We start from the raw sequence: 20,377 nt of genomic DNA, 5'->3' as shown, positions 1-20,377 counted from the left end.
TGTTTTCCTATAGTGAGAGAAGTTACACCAAATCCATTTTGGAGAAGGAAACACTGGGACTGGACGAATCGGGCTGAGATGAATCCTGACAAGATCACGTCGGAGTGGATTTTATTTACAATCAGCTGAATGTGATCTGGGGCACGGTCTGTGTCACTTTCTATAAAGCTCCTCCAGTTTTTATGTGACAGCTTCTATTCATCTCGATGCTTAGTGATTCCCATCAAGCAGATTATTGCCGGACGTATGTACATTACTATCACACTAAACCTGCCGCATCACAGGCCTAATCCACAGTGCAATCCGACACTGCATTATAGCAGCTCTACAAAGAGCTTTATTTCTTTTATTCAGCATTTCCCCAAATGTGATTTTATGCAATAGACCCTGTCGTTTTATCGTCTTTTTCCTGACATTTGTTTTTGCATAGATTTTCATCATTCTGTGTCGTCATTTACTGCAGCTTTGTCTGTGGATATACAGTGTCTGATGGAAGGCTCAGTGCTTGGAAGGTTTAAAGAATGGTAAGAAAATGAGCAGGAGCCCAGATGCCCTCTCAGGGTGAGGGGCATGTTCCTAACTCACCCCCTCTCAGGTATCCAGAGACATTGGCTTCTTCTGGGCCAGCTCTGTGCAGGAGGCAGGGAGGGGTCTCTTTGTTTGCTGTAAGGGGCTGAGCTTCTCTTTCCAAAAGTTTGTAAGAAGAAGCAGTGGGGGCAGGTTTCTCCTATAAAGCTGCTCTCAGGCTGCAAGAGAAAGCATCGCATAGCCTGGGACATGTACTGTATGCTGCAGCTCTACAGAAGCCTGGGCACACATAAGGACATCGCACTGCAAGGACCTTCTCTGCCCCACAGCATCTGGGCACATTTGGGGCAATGGCCTCAGGAGGTCTGTACCTTTTACTGCTCACCTTTGTCTTGGCCCAGGTGAGCTCTGAAGACCCTCAGGAAAATGCTGCCCCTTCTTTAGCCTTCGTCTTTGATGTGACTGGCTCTATGTATGATGACCTCAGACAAGTGATTGAAGGAGCCAACCGGATTTTGGAACGCACTTTGATTCGCAGGACCAAAGCCATCAGCAGCTATGTACTAGTCCCATTCCATGACCCAGGTAAGATGGGCGGCTTCCCGGGCAATATCCCACATCACCTCTGGAGTTCTACCAATCTGAACATAGAGTTTTATAGGTTGTAACTTTGCACCAGATTGACAGACACAGGTTGCTGCTTCACCTTAAAACTTTACTACTTGTGTAAACTATCATAGTGACTGTATATATGGCTTATATACTGCACATAGTCTTTAGCTGCAATGATGTCCAACATCTGTAGAACAAGTGATGAAGATGAGGAAACTCTCAGTACAGAGCATACATGTGTGTACATCCCACTATATTTGTTTCTCATGGTAGATTGCTCCAATCAGAATTGACTACTATAGAATCTTTATAGCACTGTAAGATGATCCACGAGTAGCGATAAGGACCAGCCAGTGACGCACACTCTTCAGGACGTCCGACAAGTTGTTGGAAGTGTAACTTTTGGCTGCCTATGAGCAGTCAGTGCGGATGATTGGTGCGGATTTTACACTGTATCAGCCAGATCATCAGAGAGCATCTGTGTCCAGTTTAGGGAAATCGTATATTGTATATAATCGTCAATAAATGGAACATTGTAATTTTCGACACATCGAAATGGCCTATAACCTCAAACAACCTTCTGCCTGTAGACAGTCCTTGGACCTATGGACTCAAATACTAGCTAAGCTCTTACTAACGTTGTCAATCCTAAATGCGAAAGTCTCCGTTCTCTGCTTCTGAGTGCCTCATAGTACAATAGTGTCAGTAGGAATATCCACCTTGCTGTTGTGTTATTGGGGTAATTTTTGGTGCCTGTTGGGTCATCTAGTTTCCCATGCTCCACATATCCCATACTCCCATATCAGCATTTTATTAATATTTATAATGTGATAATCTATATTCCCAACCACAGACACAGACTACCAGCAATGTCTGTGCACTATATTGGGCTACGTTCACACATTCCTTAATGGTCTTTTTACGCGGAGCGTAATTCGCCCAATCGGTCGTTTAACAATTTTGAAGTAACAATGTGTTTTTTTATAACAATCAGCGTTTAGACAGAACGATAGATCGTTTTAAAAAATCGGTATTGCAATTGTTTAAGATCGCTTCAGCCCATCTCACACATAGGGTAAATCGGTGAAAGACTGTTTACACAAAGCGATCTGCGATTTTTTTGCGAACGACCAACGATGATTTGAGAACTTGTTGAAAGATCAAAATGAACGATTTCTCGCTCGTCGTTTGATCGTTTGCTGTGTTTACAGGAGCCGATTATCGCTCAAATGCGATCGTTATCGCAAAAATTCAAACGATAATCGTTCCGTGTAAAAGCATCATAAGTTTGTCTGTAATCACAAATCCGCAATTACTGATAAATTTAAGGCCTATTGATTTCTATTGGACGAGACACGCTAACTTTAATCCATGCTGTAAGAACTACTGCTATGCCCTTGTGTGGACCGTTATGGCAGCATGGACACACCAAAAGAAGTCTATAGGATCCATTTTTTTGCAGACGTTATGGATGTTTCTGCCGGTACGTTCCACTTTTACGGACCCGCAAAAAAAAAAAAGATAAATATGGATGCATTACAGATGCATTTTTTCAGACCGCAAACTACAAATTGCGGCCATAATATACGGCCCTGAAAAATGACAGAACATGTGAATGTAGCCTTACTTTCATCTGAAACAAGGCTCAGGCAGTGGTGATGGATTTACAAGGTGGATATGAGGAATCCTCCTGCATTCCTATATGTTATATTCAGGTGTCCCAGCAACAAGATCTTTTGGAATTTCAATGTAAGCAATTTGGGCCAGTTTTCCAAAGCACAAACCTGCATAAATAAACCTCCATAGAAGTGGGCAAACAACAAATGTGTTCCACCACACCCACATCTGCATTTTCACACTTGTGCCCCATGATGTGCCGCTATCATCTCAGTGTGATACAGTGTGTCCAGATCAAACGCGGCTGATTGTGTGTGTGTTTTGTCACTCCCTGTTTGTTCCTTTGACACGGCTGGGTCCCTTTATCTCTGGGGGCTGGAGGATGCTGCTGTTTGAGTAGTGACACTGCTGAGAGGACACAATATTTACACCGGCTCATTCATGCTGCTTACACCTATTCAGTGCTATTCTGTCCTAACAATACAGGCCACGTACAAGCTACAGCTGACGTCTCAATTCCCAAGCTACAAGACGTCCAAAGGTTTATAAAAGTCCAAGAGAGACATTTATGGAACACTTATACAGTAATCCTGGAGTCATTTTCATCTGGTAAATTGTTGAAGGGGTTTTCCAGTCCTTCCGAGTAAATGCAACGTACCAGGTGTCTGACTTCCATTGTCATGATCTCTGCATCAGCCACACAAATCTGTGTCCTCTCCTTGTTACAATGTGTCAGGGTGGGGAACATATTTCAGCATAGTGTTCAGACTTTCTAGCTTTTAAAGTGGCACTGTCGCCCCCTTTTTGCATCTTGGTGTCAATGGTAAATTTTGCAGTTTTCATACCTTATTTTATATCATACGTCATGGTGCTTGTTCCAGTAAAAAGTCATCTTTTATCATCTGTGGATTGTGCCACCTGGCAAGGCTTCACGGCTAGCCCCGTCCCTCTGTGACGGCATCGGTGCATAGGCCCCACCCCCCTCAGTGGCCATTGGAAGGGGCCGGCCTAAAGGTCTAGGCCCCACCTCCACTAGGTTGGCTCACACCAAGGGGCCTAGGAGCGATGGCGTCACAGAGGGGCGGGGCTACGGTGGTGATGTGGGCGGCAAAGATCCGCCCAGTTAGCACAATCCCCAGATGATAAAAGATCGATTTTTTCAGGAACCATCACCATGACGTATGATATAAAATAAGGTATGAAAACTGCACAATTTACCCTTTACACCTGTGTAGAGTCAGAATGCAAAAAGGGGGAGACAGTGTCACTTTCAGGAATGTTTTTAGACTTTGATATTGATGACATATCCTTATATCAGATCACCAATATAAGATCAGTAGTGGACTCCTGGCACCTTCAGAGTCCCAGTGGTCGGGCAAGCTCTGTCACTTCTTTTTTATTTATTTTTTTCCAAAACTTTTTTATTGTTAAGAGACAGAATAGATGCCATATCTTACAGATGGAGGTACAATGGGCATCGGGCCCTTCAGGAGGCCGTATAAGCAAGCAGAGGGACAGAAATGTAGAAATGTAAATACAGGTTTGCATTGGTTGCCTAAAGTACAGAGTCCAGTCTCTGCCCGACAGGGATACAAAGCCAGCATCATTTGAAAATAATACAATAATTCAGCTCTGTCACTTTGTGTGGTGGCTGTTCCTGGTACCATGTGACAAAATGCCCCAGTGGGCAATCCCAGAGCAGGATGTGCAGAACTGTGCCTAGTGGTCAGGACTGCCCTGACCTAAAATCAAGAGGCGCCGTCCAGGCAATTACACGTAGCGATGCACGGCCAATGGCTGACGATTCTACAAAAAGTGTACATTACCTATCCATGCTCCCAGCCTTCTCCTGCGCCCTGCCTTCTCCCTGGTCCTGCACACTGCAGCATTAGAGTGGCCTGTCTGAGCTGACAGGGCGCTCAGCCAATCACTGGCAGCGGTCCCGACCAGTGATTGGCTAAATGGCCTATCAGCTCAGGCAGGCCGCTCTGAAGCTGCAGTGTGCAGGACCAGGGAGGAGGCAGAGCGCAGGAGATTATCGGGACATGTAATAGACCCAGTAATCAAACACCAATATAGCAGATGGGCACTCGTTTACAGTATTGATCAGGCCGCCATCGGCCTATGTAATAAGATCCTAAGTAATGAAATGTATGTACACAGTGACCCCACCAGCAGAATAGTGAGTGCAGCTCTGGAGTATAATACAGGATGGAACTCCGGATCAGTAATGTAATGTATGTACACAGTGACCCCACCAGCAGAATAGTGAGTGCAGCTCTGGAGTATAATACATGATGTAACTCAGGATCAGTAATGTAATGTATGTACACAGTGACCCCACCAGCAGAATAGTGAGTGCAGCTCTGGAGTATAATACATGATGTAACTCAGGATCAGTAATGTATGTACACAGTGACCCCACCAGCAGAATAGTGACTGCAGCTCTGGAGTATAATACAGGATGTAACTCCGGATCAGTAATGTAATGTATGTACACAGTGACCCCACCAGCAGAATAGTGAGTGCAGCTCTGGAGTATAATACAGGATGTAACTCAGGATCAGTAATGTATGTACACAGTGACCCCACCAGTAGAATAGTGAGTGCAGCTCTGGAGTATAATACATTATGTAACTCAGGATCAGTAATATAATGTATGTACACAGTGACGCCACCAGCAGAATAGTGAGTACTAAAAGTAATGTGATTTACAATGTGTCACAGCTTTTAGCAGATGCAGATTTATAGGTGTATATGTAGTTAAGTGAAGTAAACAAGCTTACCTTGTCCTGACATGACAGGGAATAGTCACAGTTTTCAGCTTTGTCCAGATTGAAAGAAAAAGGAAAAATGTGCTCTGTTCAGATTCTGTAAAATAATTTCTGTAAATCTTCTCCTGCAAAATAAAAAAATACTATGACTGCCTTGCAAATCAATAGTTGTATAAAACAAGTAGCGTTTGTAGTCACATGTTGTGATTGAATGATAAATCATTAGCTTGTCGCTGATCTTTCATATTCGATCATTGATCGTTCACATATCTGCTCGTCTAATAAGTAATTGAGCAGTCATCGGCAGATTATACATGGTGTGTGGGTTGTCTGTTCAGTATTAAGAAGACTGTTCAGTACAACCATTGTGGCAGCAATATTTTGGGCAAAGTGATCAGTGAACACTCAGAAGTGATTGTTTATTGGCATTGTTTAATTGACAATTGGCAAATACAAAAAATTCTCAGGCTAATAGGACCTTGTGCCTTGTCATATAAAAATGCTCCATTGAGGAGGTAAAGCATGTTTTTCATGAACTCTTTGGATAACTTTTGGGTTATACGAGTGGAGCATTATTCATTGGTGCAGTGTGGAGAAATATATATTGTGCAGTCTGATGTTAAGTTATACAGGTGGAGCAGAATGTATGGTCCAGTGTTGTGTTATTTGGTTAAACAGGTGGAGATGTATTTATTTGTGCAGGGTAATGTTGGGATATACAGGTTCAGAAGTATTTATTGGTGTAACGTAGTGTTGGCATATACAAGTGGAGCAGTATGTATTGGTGTATTGAGGTGTTGGATTATACAAGTGGAGCAGTATATATTGGTTCAGTGTGATGTTGGATTATACAGGTAGAGCAGTATGAATTGGTGCAGTGCGATGTTAGGGCCCTATTCCACCGGACGATTATCGTTCGCATAATCATTAACGATTAACGATCTCAAACGACCGCTATTGCGAAAGACCTGAAAACGTTCACTCATTTCCATGGAACGATAATCGTTACTTATGATCGTAATTGCGATTGTTTTTTCTTCGCTATTGTGTTCGTATCTATTGCAAACGACCGAACGATGTTTTATAAAATGCGAACGATTTGCGAACGTTATGCGAACGAGCAATAATAAAAATAGGTCCAGGTCTTATAAAGCGATCAACGATTTGTCATTCGGTCGTTAATCGTTAACTGCATTTCAACCGAACGATTATCGTTTAGATTCGAACAATTTAACGATAATCTGAACGATAATCGTCCGGTGGAATAGGGCCCTTAGGTTATACAGGTGGAGCAGTATTTATTTGTGCAGCATGGTGTTGGGTTATACAGGTGGAGCAGTATGTATTTGTACAGTGTGGTGTTGGGTTATGCTGATGGAGCAGTACTTACTTCTGCACTATGGTTCTGATTTGGCACTTCTCTGGGATATGATGTACTCTACATGGCAGTATCTGGCACTGCATAGTAGTATGTTTTTGTTGGTGACATCAACATTCATCACCTGGTGAGGCCCAAGAACAAAATGTTTTGGAAGCCCTGTGTCAGAACTGTATCTTTGCGGAGCTTGATGCGCCCCTCGGCTCGTGCTGTGCGGCCTAGAAGGTGCTGATTTTCTTGAATTTGTTCTGTTTCTGTATTTTGTTTTGCAGTGTCTGAACACTGGTTTAATTTGTCTGCTCGCTTGGTTTCATGGACACACCCGACTTCACCTGCTGAGTTCTATCTGGTAACTTCATGGTTAATCTTGTTTTTGTTCTTTCTGTGACGGGCAGGTCTTCCTGCCAGTGATGTGTTTTGTTGTCAGGTCCCTGTAGTTGGAGATCAGGGGGATGGTCCAATTGTATTCTGGACCAGACCCCTGGCCTCCTATATAACACTCCCAGTCTGTATACTCCTTGCTGGTTATTGAGCTAGTCTCTGCCTGCTATTGTCTGTTCTATATATCTGGTTCTGACCTTTTGGTTTTTGTTCCCTGACCTTCCCTGTTTGCAGCCTGCCTCGATCTTTCTGGCTGGCTCTGACTATTATTTAGGATCTGATTTTGTACTTTTACTGCCCGACTTTGCTGACCCGGTCTGTCCACACTGATCTATTGTGTTTGTTTGTCTGTCCGTGTTTTGTGTACCACCTATACTATAGCAGGGAACGTCCTCCTGGTTGTCCGCAGCTGCCTAGGGCTGTCCGAAGCAAGTAGGCAGGGATGTTGGGCGGGAACAGTGCAGGGCTCATTGTCCAGATTTAAAATGCAGCTATCGCTTTAATTGGTTGGTGTAGGTATAATGGTCTCTGTATGTATATCATGTATTGACCAGTACTTGTATGATGGTGTCTGTATGTATATATTGTATTGATCAGTATAGGTATAATGGTATCTGTATGTGCCTTGGTCTGGGTTGCTGGAACCAATGTTAAACCTGCTGTTTGGTTCTGGTGTTTTGGAGGCTTCTTGTCACGGTGGCCAGGAGTGGTAACACCCACCCCCTGACACACGGCAACCGTACTTTGGTTAAAACTAAGGTGAGGTGCAAGTGTGGCGGCACAGAAGACAGAGTCCCACTTTAACCTCTTAAGGACGGAGCCATTTTTTCCTCCTTGTGTTTAAAAGGCCATAGCAGTTGCATTTTTCCACCTAGAGACCCACATGAGCCCTTATTTTTTGCGTCACTAATTGTATTTTGCAATGACGGGCTGAATTTTTGCATAAGGTACACTGCAAAACCAGGAAAAAATTCAATGCGTGGTGAATTTAAACAAAAAAAACGCATTTTGTTTATTTGGGGGGGATTTGTTTTTCCACCATTCTCCCTGGGGTAAAACTGACTTGTTATGCATGTTCCTCAAGTCGTTCCGATAAAAACGATATGTAACATGTATAACTTTCATTGTATCTGATGGCCTGTAAAAAATTCAAACCATTGTTAACAAATGTTCCTTAAAATCGCTCCATTCCCAGGCTTATAGCGCTTTTATCCTTTGGTCTATGGGGCTGTGCGAGGTGTCATTTTTTGCGCCATGATGTGATCTTTCTGTTGGTACCTTGATTGCCCATATACGTCTTTTTGATCGCTTTTTATTACATTTTTTCTGGATTTGATGCGACCAAAAATGCACAATTTTGCACTTTGGGATATTTTTGCGCTTACGCCGTTTACCGTGCGAGATCAGAAATGTGATTAATTAATAGTTTGGGCGATTACGCACGCGGCAATAGCAAACATGTTTATTTATTTATTTTTATTTATAACCTGGGAAAAAGGGGGTGATTCAAACTTTTATTAGGGGAGGGGCTTTTTATTAACAACACTTTTTCTTCTTTTTTTTTACACATATACTAGAAGCCCCCCTGGGGTTAGGGTTATTCCCCCTGGGGGACTTCTAGCATATGCACTCTGATTAGAGATGAGCGAACCAGCCGGATTTCTGGTTTGTATTGACTCCCGCTGCCTGCTCCCTCCGTGCAGCGGGTGGATACATCGTAAGAAACGATACAATGCCAATGGCTGTATCCCAGTTTTCCAGGCGTTCTTTACGATGTATCCACCCACTGCACAGAGGGAGAAGGCAGCGGGAGTCAGCTGCCGAGATTTCTGAATCATACAAACCAGAAATCCGGCTGGTTCGCTCATCTCTAACTCTGATCTCTCATTGATTTATGCTGTATATAGTGATACAGCATAGATCGATGAGATAGGCAATTGATTGCTTTCGGCTGCTACAGCCGAAAACAACCAAGGGCCGAGCCGGGATCAGCGCCATTTTGGCGAAGATCCCAGCAGGTAACTGACACGGAGATCGCTGTCCCGGGGGGGCGATTTCCGCCACTAGACACCAGGGACGCCTGCATACATTAATCGGATGCAGCTGTCAACTTTGACAGCTGCCTCCGATTACTTAATTACTTAATAGCCGCGGTCCCGGGCTACACACGGCACCAGGGATTGCGCGGCCCCGCTCTGAACACCTTTTGCAGACGCATGATGTACCGATACGTCATGCGTCCTTAAGAGGTTAAGCAACTTTAAAACTTTACTTAGAAAAGGTCAAAAATTTTCACAAACAGTGCTTAGGTACGTAGTGCAAAATAGTGACAAACAGTGCTCAGGTACTTAGTGCAAAAATCAATAATACTGATCCAACAGTGAAGTAGGTGAGTGATAAAACAGTAACAGGTGTCAGGGAGCAGATAGGAGGGTCCTGTCGTAGAGAGAGGCTTGCTGGCCCTGTGCTCTACTGCAGCTCGTCTTGAGTTATCCGTCCCTTTCGCTAAGGTGGTGGACTTGTTATAGCAAGTAAATCCACAGCTTAGGCAAGGGTGAAGACTCCCTTGTCTCTGGTTCCCAAGGGGTCTAGTCTTGTAACCCATAGTGGTTGGGTAACTAGCTGTAAGAAACAGGTCTGCTCTCTTCTGTCTCTGATACCAGAATGGTAGTATCTAAATCCCGTACCATACAGGGACCTCCCTGGGTGCGTGCACTCAGCTCTCCAGGCAAGCCCTGCCCCGGTTGGATTTCATTGGCTGCTCTACTCCAGGCTTCCTAGCAGGCAAAATCACACCCTTCCGGACCCCTGACTCTAATCCGAGCATTTAGTTTTAGGGTTAGAGTTGGATTAGGGTTACGTCCCACTGATTTCTTATGTTCTAACTCTCCCCACAGCCTCAACCTTAACCTTCCTGATTAGCACCAACCTCGAGGGTTAGGGTTGTTTTGTGGGCAGGGGGTCAGTTGAGTAATATGTTGGTAGAAACCCTAAGCTGACCCCCAACCCTAACCCTAAAACTAAACATTTGGATTAGGGTCAGGGGTTCAGCAGGGTCTGATTTTGGCTGCTAGGAAGCCCGGAGTGGAGCAGCCAATGAAATCCGGCCGGGGCTTGCCTGAAGAGCTGTGTGCGCATGCCCAGCGAGGTCCCTGTACGATATGGAATTTAATCACTATTAAACCAGAATAAATACCTCAAGGAAGTGCAGACTAAGGGCCCTACTCCACGGGACGATCATCGTTCGCATAATCGTTAACGATAAACGATCCAAACGACCGCTTTTGCGAAAGACCTGAAATTGTTCACCTATTTACATAGAACGATAATCGTTATTTATGATCGTTCTTGCTGTCGTCTTGTCGTCGCTATTGCGTTTGTCACTACTCCGACTGACGTCTTATTCAATGCTAACGATTTGCGAACAAGCAACAATAAAAATAGGTCCAGGTTTTATTAAACGATTTCTCGTTCGGTCGTTAATCGTTAACTGCTATTTAACCGAACGATTATCGCTTAGATTCAAACGACTTAACGATAATCTGAACGATAATCGTCCCGTGGAATAGGGCCCTGAAAAGAGAAAGTGTGTGTGTAGCTAGAGCTAGTGTTATCTGCAGCTGTGCTGTGAGAGTGTGACATCTAGTGGTTGGAGTAAGGAATAGCGGCCTCCTGTCCTAACCTGAGACACTAGAGTGAGACACCAAGGTGTAAGAAGAGAAAGAAAACACATAGTGAGAGACTACATAAGTACATAATGTATTTGTCAGTACAAGTATAATGGTGTCTGTATATATATAATGTATTGGTCAGTATAGGTGTAGTCAGGGCCGCCATCAGGAATTTCGGGGCCCCATACAACCAAAGTGTCTGGGCCCCCCACTTTAATAAAAAAAAAATAGTGTGTTGGCCCCACGCCTTGCTGGGAGGTATAATTTGGTTCAGATCAATTCTAGAGAACTGGCTCATATACCCCATTTTCCCCAGTGGCTTAAAATGTAACCTCTGTTATACAGTTATAAAATTGTAGAAACTAAATGTGAACAAGGTGCAATTTAAATGTCACCATACAGACACTTACTTGTATAGCTGCCTCTTGTGCTCTGTATGCAGTGCATTATATCCACCCCTGCAACGTACAATTTATAGCGTGTCTACAAGCCCAGCGGGGCTCATTATGATGGAGACTAAAACTTATACAAGAGTGGGGTAGGGGTTCCCCTGTATTCAGAATGCTGTTGAGTACTAGGCAATGCCCCGTCTGGGGTTATTGAATTTCGTGGGTCTGGGGGGCTGTTTGTTTTGTATATGTTCACCAATATCCCCCCCCCCCCCCCGGTATGCTCACTAACATAGAATATGTTGATAAGGCTAATATAATGAGGCTGTTCCATGTTAGTGAGCATATACAAATCACACCCCCCCCCAGGCAGACTAGTTTAGCTCACCCAAGCCAGTGATAGGGAATACATGGCAGTGAGAACGCTTTCTAGGAGATCCTGTTTGTGCAGCAGAGGTGTCTTTATCCTGCTCTGCATAGACCCTCGAAATTCAATAATCCCAGACGGGGCATTGCCGAGCACTCAACAGCATTCTGAATACAGGGGAACCCCTACCCCACTCTTGTATAAGTTATAGTCTCCATCATAATGAGCCCCGCTGGGCTTGTAGACACGCTATAAATTGTACGTTGCAGGGGTGAATATAATGCACTGCATACAGAGCACAAGAGACAGCTATACAAGCAAGTGTCTATTTGAATTGCACCTTGTTCACATTTAGGTTCTACAATTTTATAACTGTATAACAGAGGTTACATTTTAAGCCACTGGGGAAAATGGGATATATGAGCCAGTTCTCTAGAATTGATCTCACACACAGACACCAGCACACATGTATACAGACACCAGCACACATGTATACAGACACCAGCACACATGTATACAGACACCAGCACACATGTATACAGACACCAGCACACATGTATACACACATACAGACACCAGCACACATGTATACACACATACAGACACCAGCACACATGTATACACACATACAGACACCAGCACACATGTATACAGACACCAGCACACCAGGGCACAATAAAGTTTGAACTTCTGCAACCTGGAGAAATCACCTGATATCACCTGCAGTCCTATGTAACACCACATAACACAGTGGTATCTCTGAGTACAGATCATGTAGTAGATGTCACCTGCAGTCCTATGTAACAGCACAGATAACACAGTGATATCCCTCTGAGTACAGATAATGTAGATGTCACCTGCAGTCCTATGTAACAGCACAGGTAACACAGTGATATCCCTCTGAGTACAGATAATGTAGATGTCACCTGCAGTCCTATGTAACAGCACAGATAACACAGTGATATCTCTTGAGTACAGATAATGTAGTAGCTGTCACCTCGGGGCGCCCCTACTAAATGATGTTCTACAAAATAAGAAAACCGTCATACAGTGACTCACAGGTGACGTCTTCTTTGATCTGAGGCGTCACTTTCCCTTTTCCTCTCCATCCGGCCCAGACCTCCAGGATGATTCCTTCCAGATATGTTTCATCTTTTCAGAACCTGCGAGACAAACAATTTAGGCTCCGCACATTTCTAGCAACTTCCTTCCCTTTCTCCCTCCTGTAGGCTCCCATAGTAACTGCGCTGTTTGGTGTTATGTGCAGTAAAGCGAGTAGGAATGTGGGATGCCCCCTGTATGTAGGATTCCCTGCTGTGCCCCCTGTATGTAGGATCCCCTGCTGTGCCCCCTGTATGTAGGATTCCCTGCTGTGCCCCCTGTATGTAGGATTCCCTGCTGTGCCCCCATGAGCTAATAATGCCCCTAGAGGTGGCCCCCATGAACTAATAATGCCCCCAGAGGTACCCCCATGAGCTAATAATGCCCCTAGAGGTGGCCCCCATGAACTAATAATGCCCCCAGAGGTACCCCCATGAGCTAATAATGCCCCCAGAGGTGCCCCCATGAAATAATGCCCCCAGAGGTGGCCCCCATGAACTAATAATGCCCCTAGAGGTACCCCCATACACTAATAATGCCCCCAGAGATGCCCCCATGAGTTAATAATGCCCCCAGAGGTGCCCCCATGAACTAATAATGCCCCCAGAGGTGCCCCCATATACTAATAATGCCCTCAGAGGTGCCCCCATGAGCTAATAATGCCCCCAGAGGTGCCCCCATATACTAATAATGCCCCCAGAGGTGCCCCCATATACTAATAATGCCCCCAGAGGTGCCCCCATATACTAATAATGCCCCCAGAGGTGCCCCCATATACTAATAATGCCCCCAGATGTGCCCCCATGAGCTAATAATGCCCCCAGAGGTGCCCCCATATACTAATAATGCCCCCAGAGGTGCCCCCATGAAATAATAATGCCCCCCGAGGTGCCCCCATATACTAATAATGCCCCCAGAGGTGCCCCCATGAACTAATAATGCCCCCAGAGGTGCCCCCATATACTAATAATGCCCCCGGAGGTGCCCCCATGAACTAATAATGCCCCCAGAGGTGCCCCCATATACTAATAATGCCCCCAGAGGTGCCCCCATACACTAATAATGCCCCCATATACTAATAATGCCCCCAGAGGTGCCCCCATATACTAATAATGCCCCCAGAGGTGCCCCCATACACTAATAATGCCCCCAGAGGTGCCCCCATACACTAATAATGCCCTCAGAGGTGCCCCCATACACTAATAATGCCCCCAGAGGTGCCCCCCATGAACTAATAATGCCCCCAGAGGTGCCCCCATGAGATAATGCCCCCAGAGGTGCCCCCATGAGCTAATAATGCCCCCAGAGGTGCCCCCATATACTAATAATGCCCCCAGAGGTGCCCCCATATACTAATAATGCCCCCAGAGGTGCCCCCCATGAACTAATAATGCCCCCAGAGATGCCCCCATGAGATAATAATGCCCCCAGAGGTGCCCCCATATACTAATAATGCCCCCAGAGGTGCCCCCATACACTAATAATGCCCCCAGAGGTGCCCCCATATACTAATAATGCCCCCAGAGGTGCCCCCCATGAACTAATAATGCCCCCAGAGGTGCCCCCATAGATAATAATGCCCCCAGAGGTGCCCCCATATACTAATAATGCCCCCAGAGGTGCCCCCATACACTAATAATGCCCCCAGAGGTGCCCCCATACACTAATAATGCCCCCAGAGGTGCCCCCATACACTAATAATGCCCCCAGAGGTGCCCCCCATGAACTAATAATGCCCCCAGAGGTGCCCCCATGAGCTAATAATGCCCCCAGAGGTGCCCCCATGAGATAATAATGCCCCCAGAGGTGCCCCCATATACTAATAATGCCCCCAGAGGTGCCCCCATACACTAATAATGCCCCCAGAGGTGCCCCCATACACTAATAATGCCCCCAGAGGTGCCCCCATACACTAATAATGCCCCCAGAGGTGCCCCCATGAGATAATAATGCCCCCAGAGGTGCCCCCATACACTAATAATGCCCCCAGAGGTGCCCCCATACACTAATAATGCCCCCAGAGGTGCCCCTCATGAACTAATAATGCCCCCAGAGGTGCCCCCATGAGCTAATAATGCCCCCAGAGGTGCCCCCATGAGCTAATAATGCCCCCAGAGGTGCCCCCATATACTAATAATGCCCCCAGAGGTGCCCCCCATGAACTAATAATGCCCCCAGAGGTGCCCCCCATGAACTAATAATGCCCCCAGAGGTGCCCCCATGAGCTAATAATGCCCCCAGAGGTGCCCCCATATACTAATAATGCCCCCAGAGGTGCCCCCATATACTAATAATGCCCCCAGAGGTGCCCTCCATGAACTAATAATGCCCCCAGAGGTGCCCCCATGAGATAATAATGCCCCCAGAGGTGCCCCCCATGAACTAATAATGCCCCCAGAGGTGCCCCCCATGAACTAATAATGCCCCCAGAGGTGCCCCCCATGAACTAATAATGCCCCCAGAGGTGCCCCCATGAGCTAATAATGCCCCCAGAGGTGCCCCCATATACTAATAATGCCCCCAGAGGTGCCCCCATATACTAATAATGCCCCCAGAGGTGCCCCCCATGAACTAATAATGCCCCCAGAGGTGCCCCCCATGAACTAATAATGCCCCCAGAGGTGCCCCCATGAGATAATAATGCCCCCAGAGGTGCCCCCATACACTAATAATGCCCCCAGAGGTGCCCCCATACACTAATAATGCCCCCAGAGGTGCCCCCATACACTAATAATGCCCCCAGAGGTGCCCCAAAAAAAACAAACATCCTACTCACCTAATCCGCGCTGTGCAGGCAGCAGCTCTTCCTCCTCTTCGGGCTCCATCTTGCGAGCCGCAGGGACGGGACTTCCGGCAGACGTGATGACGTCACATCCTCACGCCTGCCGGAGAGGTCACGTCCCGGCCTCCCATAGGCTGCTGGTATGAAGTGCCGGCAGCCTATGGGAGAGAATACAGGAGGAGGACGCTGACAGGTCCTTCTCCTGTATTCTGATCGCTTTAATGTTCCGCCTGCTCACTGTGCGGGCGGAACATCAAAGCGATCAGTGCATCCCGAGAAGCTGCGCGGCCGCAGCTTCTCGGGATGCTCAAAAACAGGTGGCAAGGGGGGCCGTGCGGGCCCCCCTAGCGTAGCGGGGGGGGGAGGAGGGGCGTCCGGCGGGCCCCCCCCCCCATGTCTCTTAGGGTCCGGGCCCTATACGGCAGTACCGGTTGTACTGCCCTATCGGCGGCCCTGGACCGTGTAGTCTATGAGGTGATATCATGGTAATATCATGGCTGCCCTGTTACTAGCCACCTGTCTCCTCACAGGTATAATCTATGAGGTAATATATCATGGCTGCCCTGTTACTAGCCTCCTGTCTCCTCACAGGTATAATCTATGAGGTAATATATGACTGCCCTGTCACTATCCTCCTGTCTCCTCTAAGGTAAAGTCTCTGAGGTGATATATCATGGCAGCCCTGTCACTATCCTCCTGTCTCCTCACAGGTATAGTCTATGAGGTAATATATATCATGGCTGCCTGTCACTATCCTCCTGTCTCCTCACAGGTATAATCTATGAGGTAATATATATCATGGCTGCCTGTCACTATCCTCCTGTCTCCTCACAGGTATAGTCTATGAGGTAATATATATCATGGCTGCTCTGTCACTATCCTCCTGTCTCCTCACAGGTATAGTCTATGAGGTGATATCATGGCCGCCCTCTCACTATCCTCCTGTCTCCTCACAGGTATAATCTATGAGGTAATATATATAATGGCTGCCCTGTCACTATCCTCCTGTCTCCTCACTGGTATAATCTATGAGGTAATATATATCATGGCTGCCTGTCACTATCCTCCTGTCTCCTCACAGGTATAGTCTATGAGGTAATATATATCATGGCCGCCCTGTCACTATCCTCCTGCCACCTCACAGGTATAATCTATGAGGTGATATCATGGCCGCCCTCTCACTATCCTCCTGTCTCCTCACAGGTATAGTCTATGAGGTGATATCATGGCCGCCCTCTCACTATCCTCCTGTCTCCTCACAGGTATAGTCTATGAGGTGATATCATGGCCGCCCTCTCACTATCCTCCTGTCTCCTCACTGGTATAATCTATGAGGTAATATATATCATGGCTGCCTGTCACTATCTTCCTGTCTCCTCACTGGTCTCACCTCATGTTTCCTCCATCACTTTTGCTCTTTCCCTCCTCTCCTCCATTCACAGTGACTTCTCCTCACATACAAGCTCGTCCTCCTCTCCTGTCAGTCACCCATAGGAGGCCCTCTGATTGGTCAGCAGCACTCACTTTGGCCTGTGCTGCTGAGGTGAAGGTTGTTTCCCTGGGTCCTCCTGATACAGGTACTCTTACACAGGCAGAGCAGGGGATGGGAGGTCCATGATGGCTGCGGCTGCCTCATGTTTATGGCATATATGTAAACCTCCATACAAATGTGGTTTTACTGGCACTGGATTCTTGTGGAGGAAGCGCAGTGTGAACAGGGCCTAAGAGATCTCCTTCATATACTGCAGGTGAAATATACCCAAAAATACATAATAAATCTTAAAATGAAGATAATCTCCTGGTGTATACACAGCGGAAAGTCCAGGACATATACATGAAGGGAATCCTATGGTACTGGCCTGACATTATATGCTTCTATTGAGGGCACCTTATAATAGTAATAATATGGGCGGTGTATAATAGTAATAATATGGGCGGTGTATAATAGTAATAATATGGGGCTGTATAATAGTAATAATATGGGCGGTGTATAATAGTAATAATATGGGCGGTGTATAATAGTAATAATATGGGCGGTGTATAATAGTAATAATATGGGGCTGTATAATAGTAATAATATGGGGCTGTATAATAGTAATAATATGGGCTGTGTATAATAGTAATAATATAGGCGGTGTATAATAGTAATAATATAGGCGGTGTATAATAGTAATAATATGGGTGGTGTATAATAGTAATAATATGGGCTGTATAATAGTAATAATATGGGCGGTGTATAATAGTAATAATATAGGCGGTGTATAATAGTAATAATATGGGCGGTGTATAATAGTAATAATATAGGCTGTATAATAGTAATAATATGGGCTGTATAATAGTAATAATATGGGCGGTGTATAATAGTAATAATATAGGCGGTGTATAATAGTAATAATATGGGCGGTGTATAATAGTAATAATATGGGGCTGTATAATAGTAATAATATGGGGCTGTATAATAGTAATAATATGGGGCTGTATAATAGTAATAATATGGGCTGTATAATAGTAATAATATGGGGCTGTATAATAGTAATAATATGGGCTGTATAATAGTAATAATATGGGCGGTGTATAATAGTAATAATATGGGCGGTGTATAATAGTAATAATATGGGCGGTGTATAATAGTAATAATATGGGCGGTGTATAATAGTAATAATATGGGCGGTGTATAATAGTAATAATATGGGCGGTGTATAATAGTAATAATATGGGGCTGTATAATAGTAATAATATGGGGCTGTATAATAGTAATAATATGGGGCTGTATAATAGTAATAATATGGGCTGTATAATAGTAATAATATGGGCGGTGTATAATAGTAATAATATGGGCTGTATAATAGTAATAATATGGGCGGTGTATAATAGTAATAATATGGGGCTGTATAATAGTAATAATATGGGCGGTGTATAATAGTAATAATATGGGCTGTATAATAGTAATAATATGGGCGGTGTATAATAGTAATAATATGGGGCTGTATAATAGTAATAATATGGGCTGTATAATAGTAATAATATGGGGCTGTATAATAGTAATAATATGGGGCTGTATAATAGTAATAATATGGGGCTGTATAATAGTAATAATATGGGCGGTGTATAATAGTAATAATATAGGCTGTATAATAGTAATAATATGGGGCTGTATAATAGTAATAATATGGGGCTGTATAATAGTAATAATATGGGGCTGTATAATAGTAATAATATGGGCTGTATAATAGTAATAATATGGGCGGTGTATAATAGTAATAATATGGGGCTGTATAATAGTAATAATATGGGCTGTATAATAGTAATAATATGGGGCTGTATAATAGTAATAATATGGGGCTGTATAATAGTAATAATATGGGCTGTATAATAGTAATAATATGGGCGGTGTATAATAGTAATAATATGGGCGGTGTATAATAGTAATAATACGGGGCTGTATAATAGTAATAATATAGGCGGTGTATAATAGTAATAATATGGGGCTGTATAATAGTAATAATATGGGCTGTATAATAGTAATAATATGGGTGGTGTATAATAGTAATAATATAGGTGGTGTATAATAGTAATAATATGGGCGGTGTATAATAGTAATAATATGGGCTGTATAATAGTAATAATATGGGCTGTATAATAGTAATAATATGGGGCTGTATAATAGTAATAATATGGGCGGTGTATAATAGTAATAATATGGGCTGTGTATAATAATAATAATATGGGGCTGTATAATAGTAATAATATGGGTGGTGTATAATAGTAATAATATGGGCGGTGTATAATAGTAATAATATGGGCTGTATAATAGTAATAATATGGGCGGTGTATAATAGTAATAATATAGGCGGTGTATAATAGTAATAATATGGGTGGTGTATAATAGTAATAATATGGGCTGTATAATAGTAATAATATGGGTGGTGTATAATAGTAATAATATGGGCTGTATAATAGTAATAATATGGGGCTGTATAATAGTAATAATATGGGTGGTGTATAATAGTAATAATATGGGGCTGTATAATAGTAATAATATGGGCTGTATAATAGTAATAATATGGGGCTGTATAATAGTAATAATATGGGGCTGTATAATAGTAATAATATGGGGCTGTATAATAGTAATAATATGGGTGGTGTATAATAGTAATAATATGGGGCTGTATAATAGTAATAATATGGGCGGTGTATAATAGTAATAATATGGGGCTGTATAATAGTAATAATATGGGGCTGTATAATAGTAATAATATGGGGCTGTATAATAGTAATAATATGGGGCTGTATAATAGTAATAATATGGGGCTGTATAATAGTAATAATATGGGAGGTGTATAATAGTAATATTATGGGGCTGTATAATAGTAATAATATAGGCGGTGTATAATAGTAATAATATGGGGCTGTATAATAGTAATAATATGGGCGGTGTATAATAGTAATAATATGGGCGGTGTATAATAGTAATAATATGGGCGGTGTATAATAGTAATAATATGGGCTGTATAATAGTAATAATATGGGGCTGTATAATAGTAATAATATGGGGCTGTATAATAGTAATAATATGGGGCTGTATAATAGTAATAATATGGGGCTGTATAATAGTAATAATATGGGGCTGTATAATAGTAATAATATGGGGCTGTATAATAGTAATAATATGGGCGGTGTATAATAGTAATAATATGGGGCTGTATAATAATAATAATATGGGAGGTGTATAATAGTAATAATATGGGCGGTGTATAATAGTAATAATATGGGCGGT

At 43.8% G+C, this 20,377-nt stretch overlaps 1 protein-coding gene across 1 annotated transcript in view; it reads left to right on the top strand.

Annotated features, from left to right (window-relative positions):
* Positions 1 to 878: 878 nt before the first annotated feature.
* HMCN2 (hemicentin 2) overlaps positions 879 to 20,377 on the top strand; it is a 153,582-nt gene continuing 134,083 nt past the window's right edge. The window contains exon 1 of the mRNA XM_069986836.1: positions 879 to 1,113. Coding sequence (XP_069842937.1) covers positions 879 to 1,113 — 235 coding nt within the window. The remainder of the gene's footprint in view (positions 1,114 to 20,377) is intronic.

The sequence above is a fragment of the Dendropsophus ebraccatus genome, chromosome 10, assembly GCF_027789765.1.
Source record: "Dendropsophus ebraccatus isolate aDenEbr1 chromosome 10, aDenEbr1.pat, whole genome shotgun sequence".
Lineage (NCBI taxonomy): Eukaryota > Metazoa > Chordata > Amphibia > Anura > Hylidae > Dendropsophus > Dendropsophus ebraccatus.
Note: the sequence above shows the minus strand (reverse complement) of the source record. Positions and strands in the feature narration are given on the sequence as shown.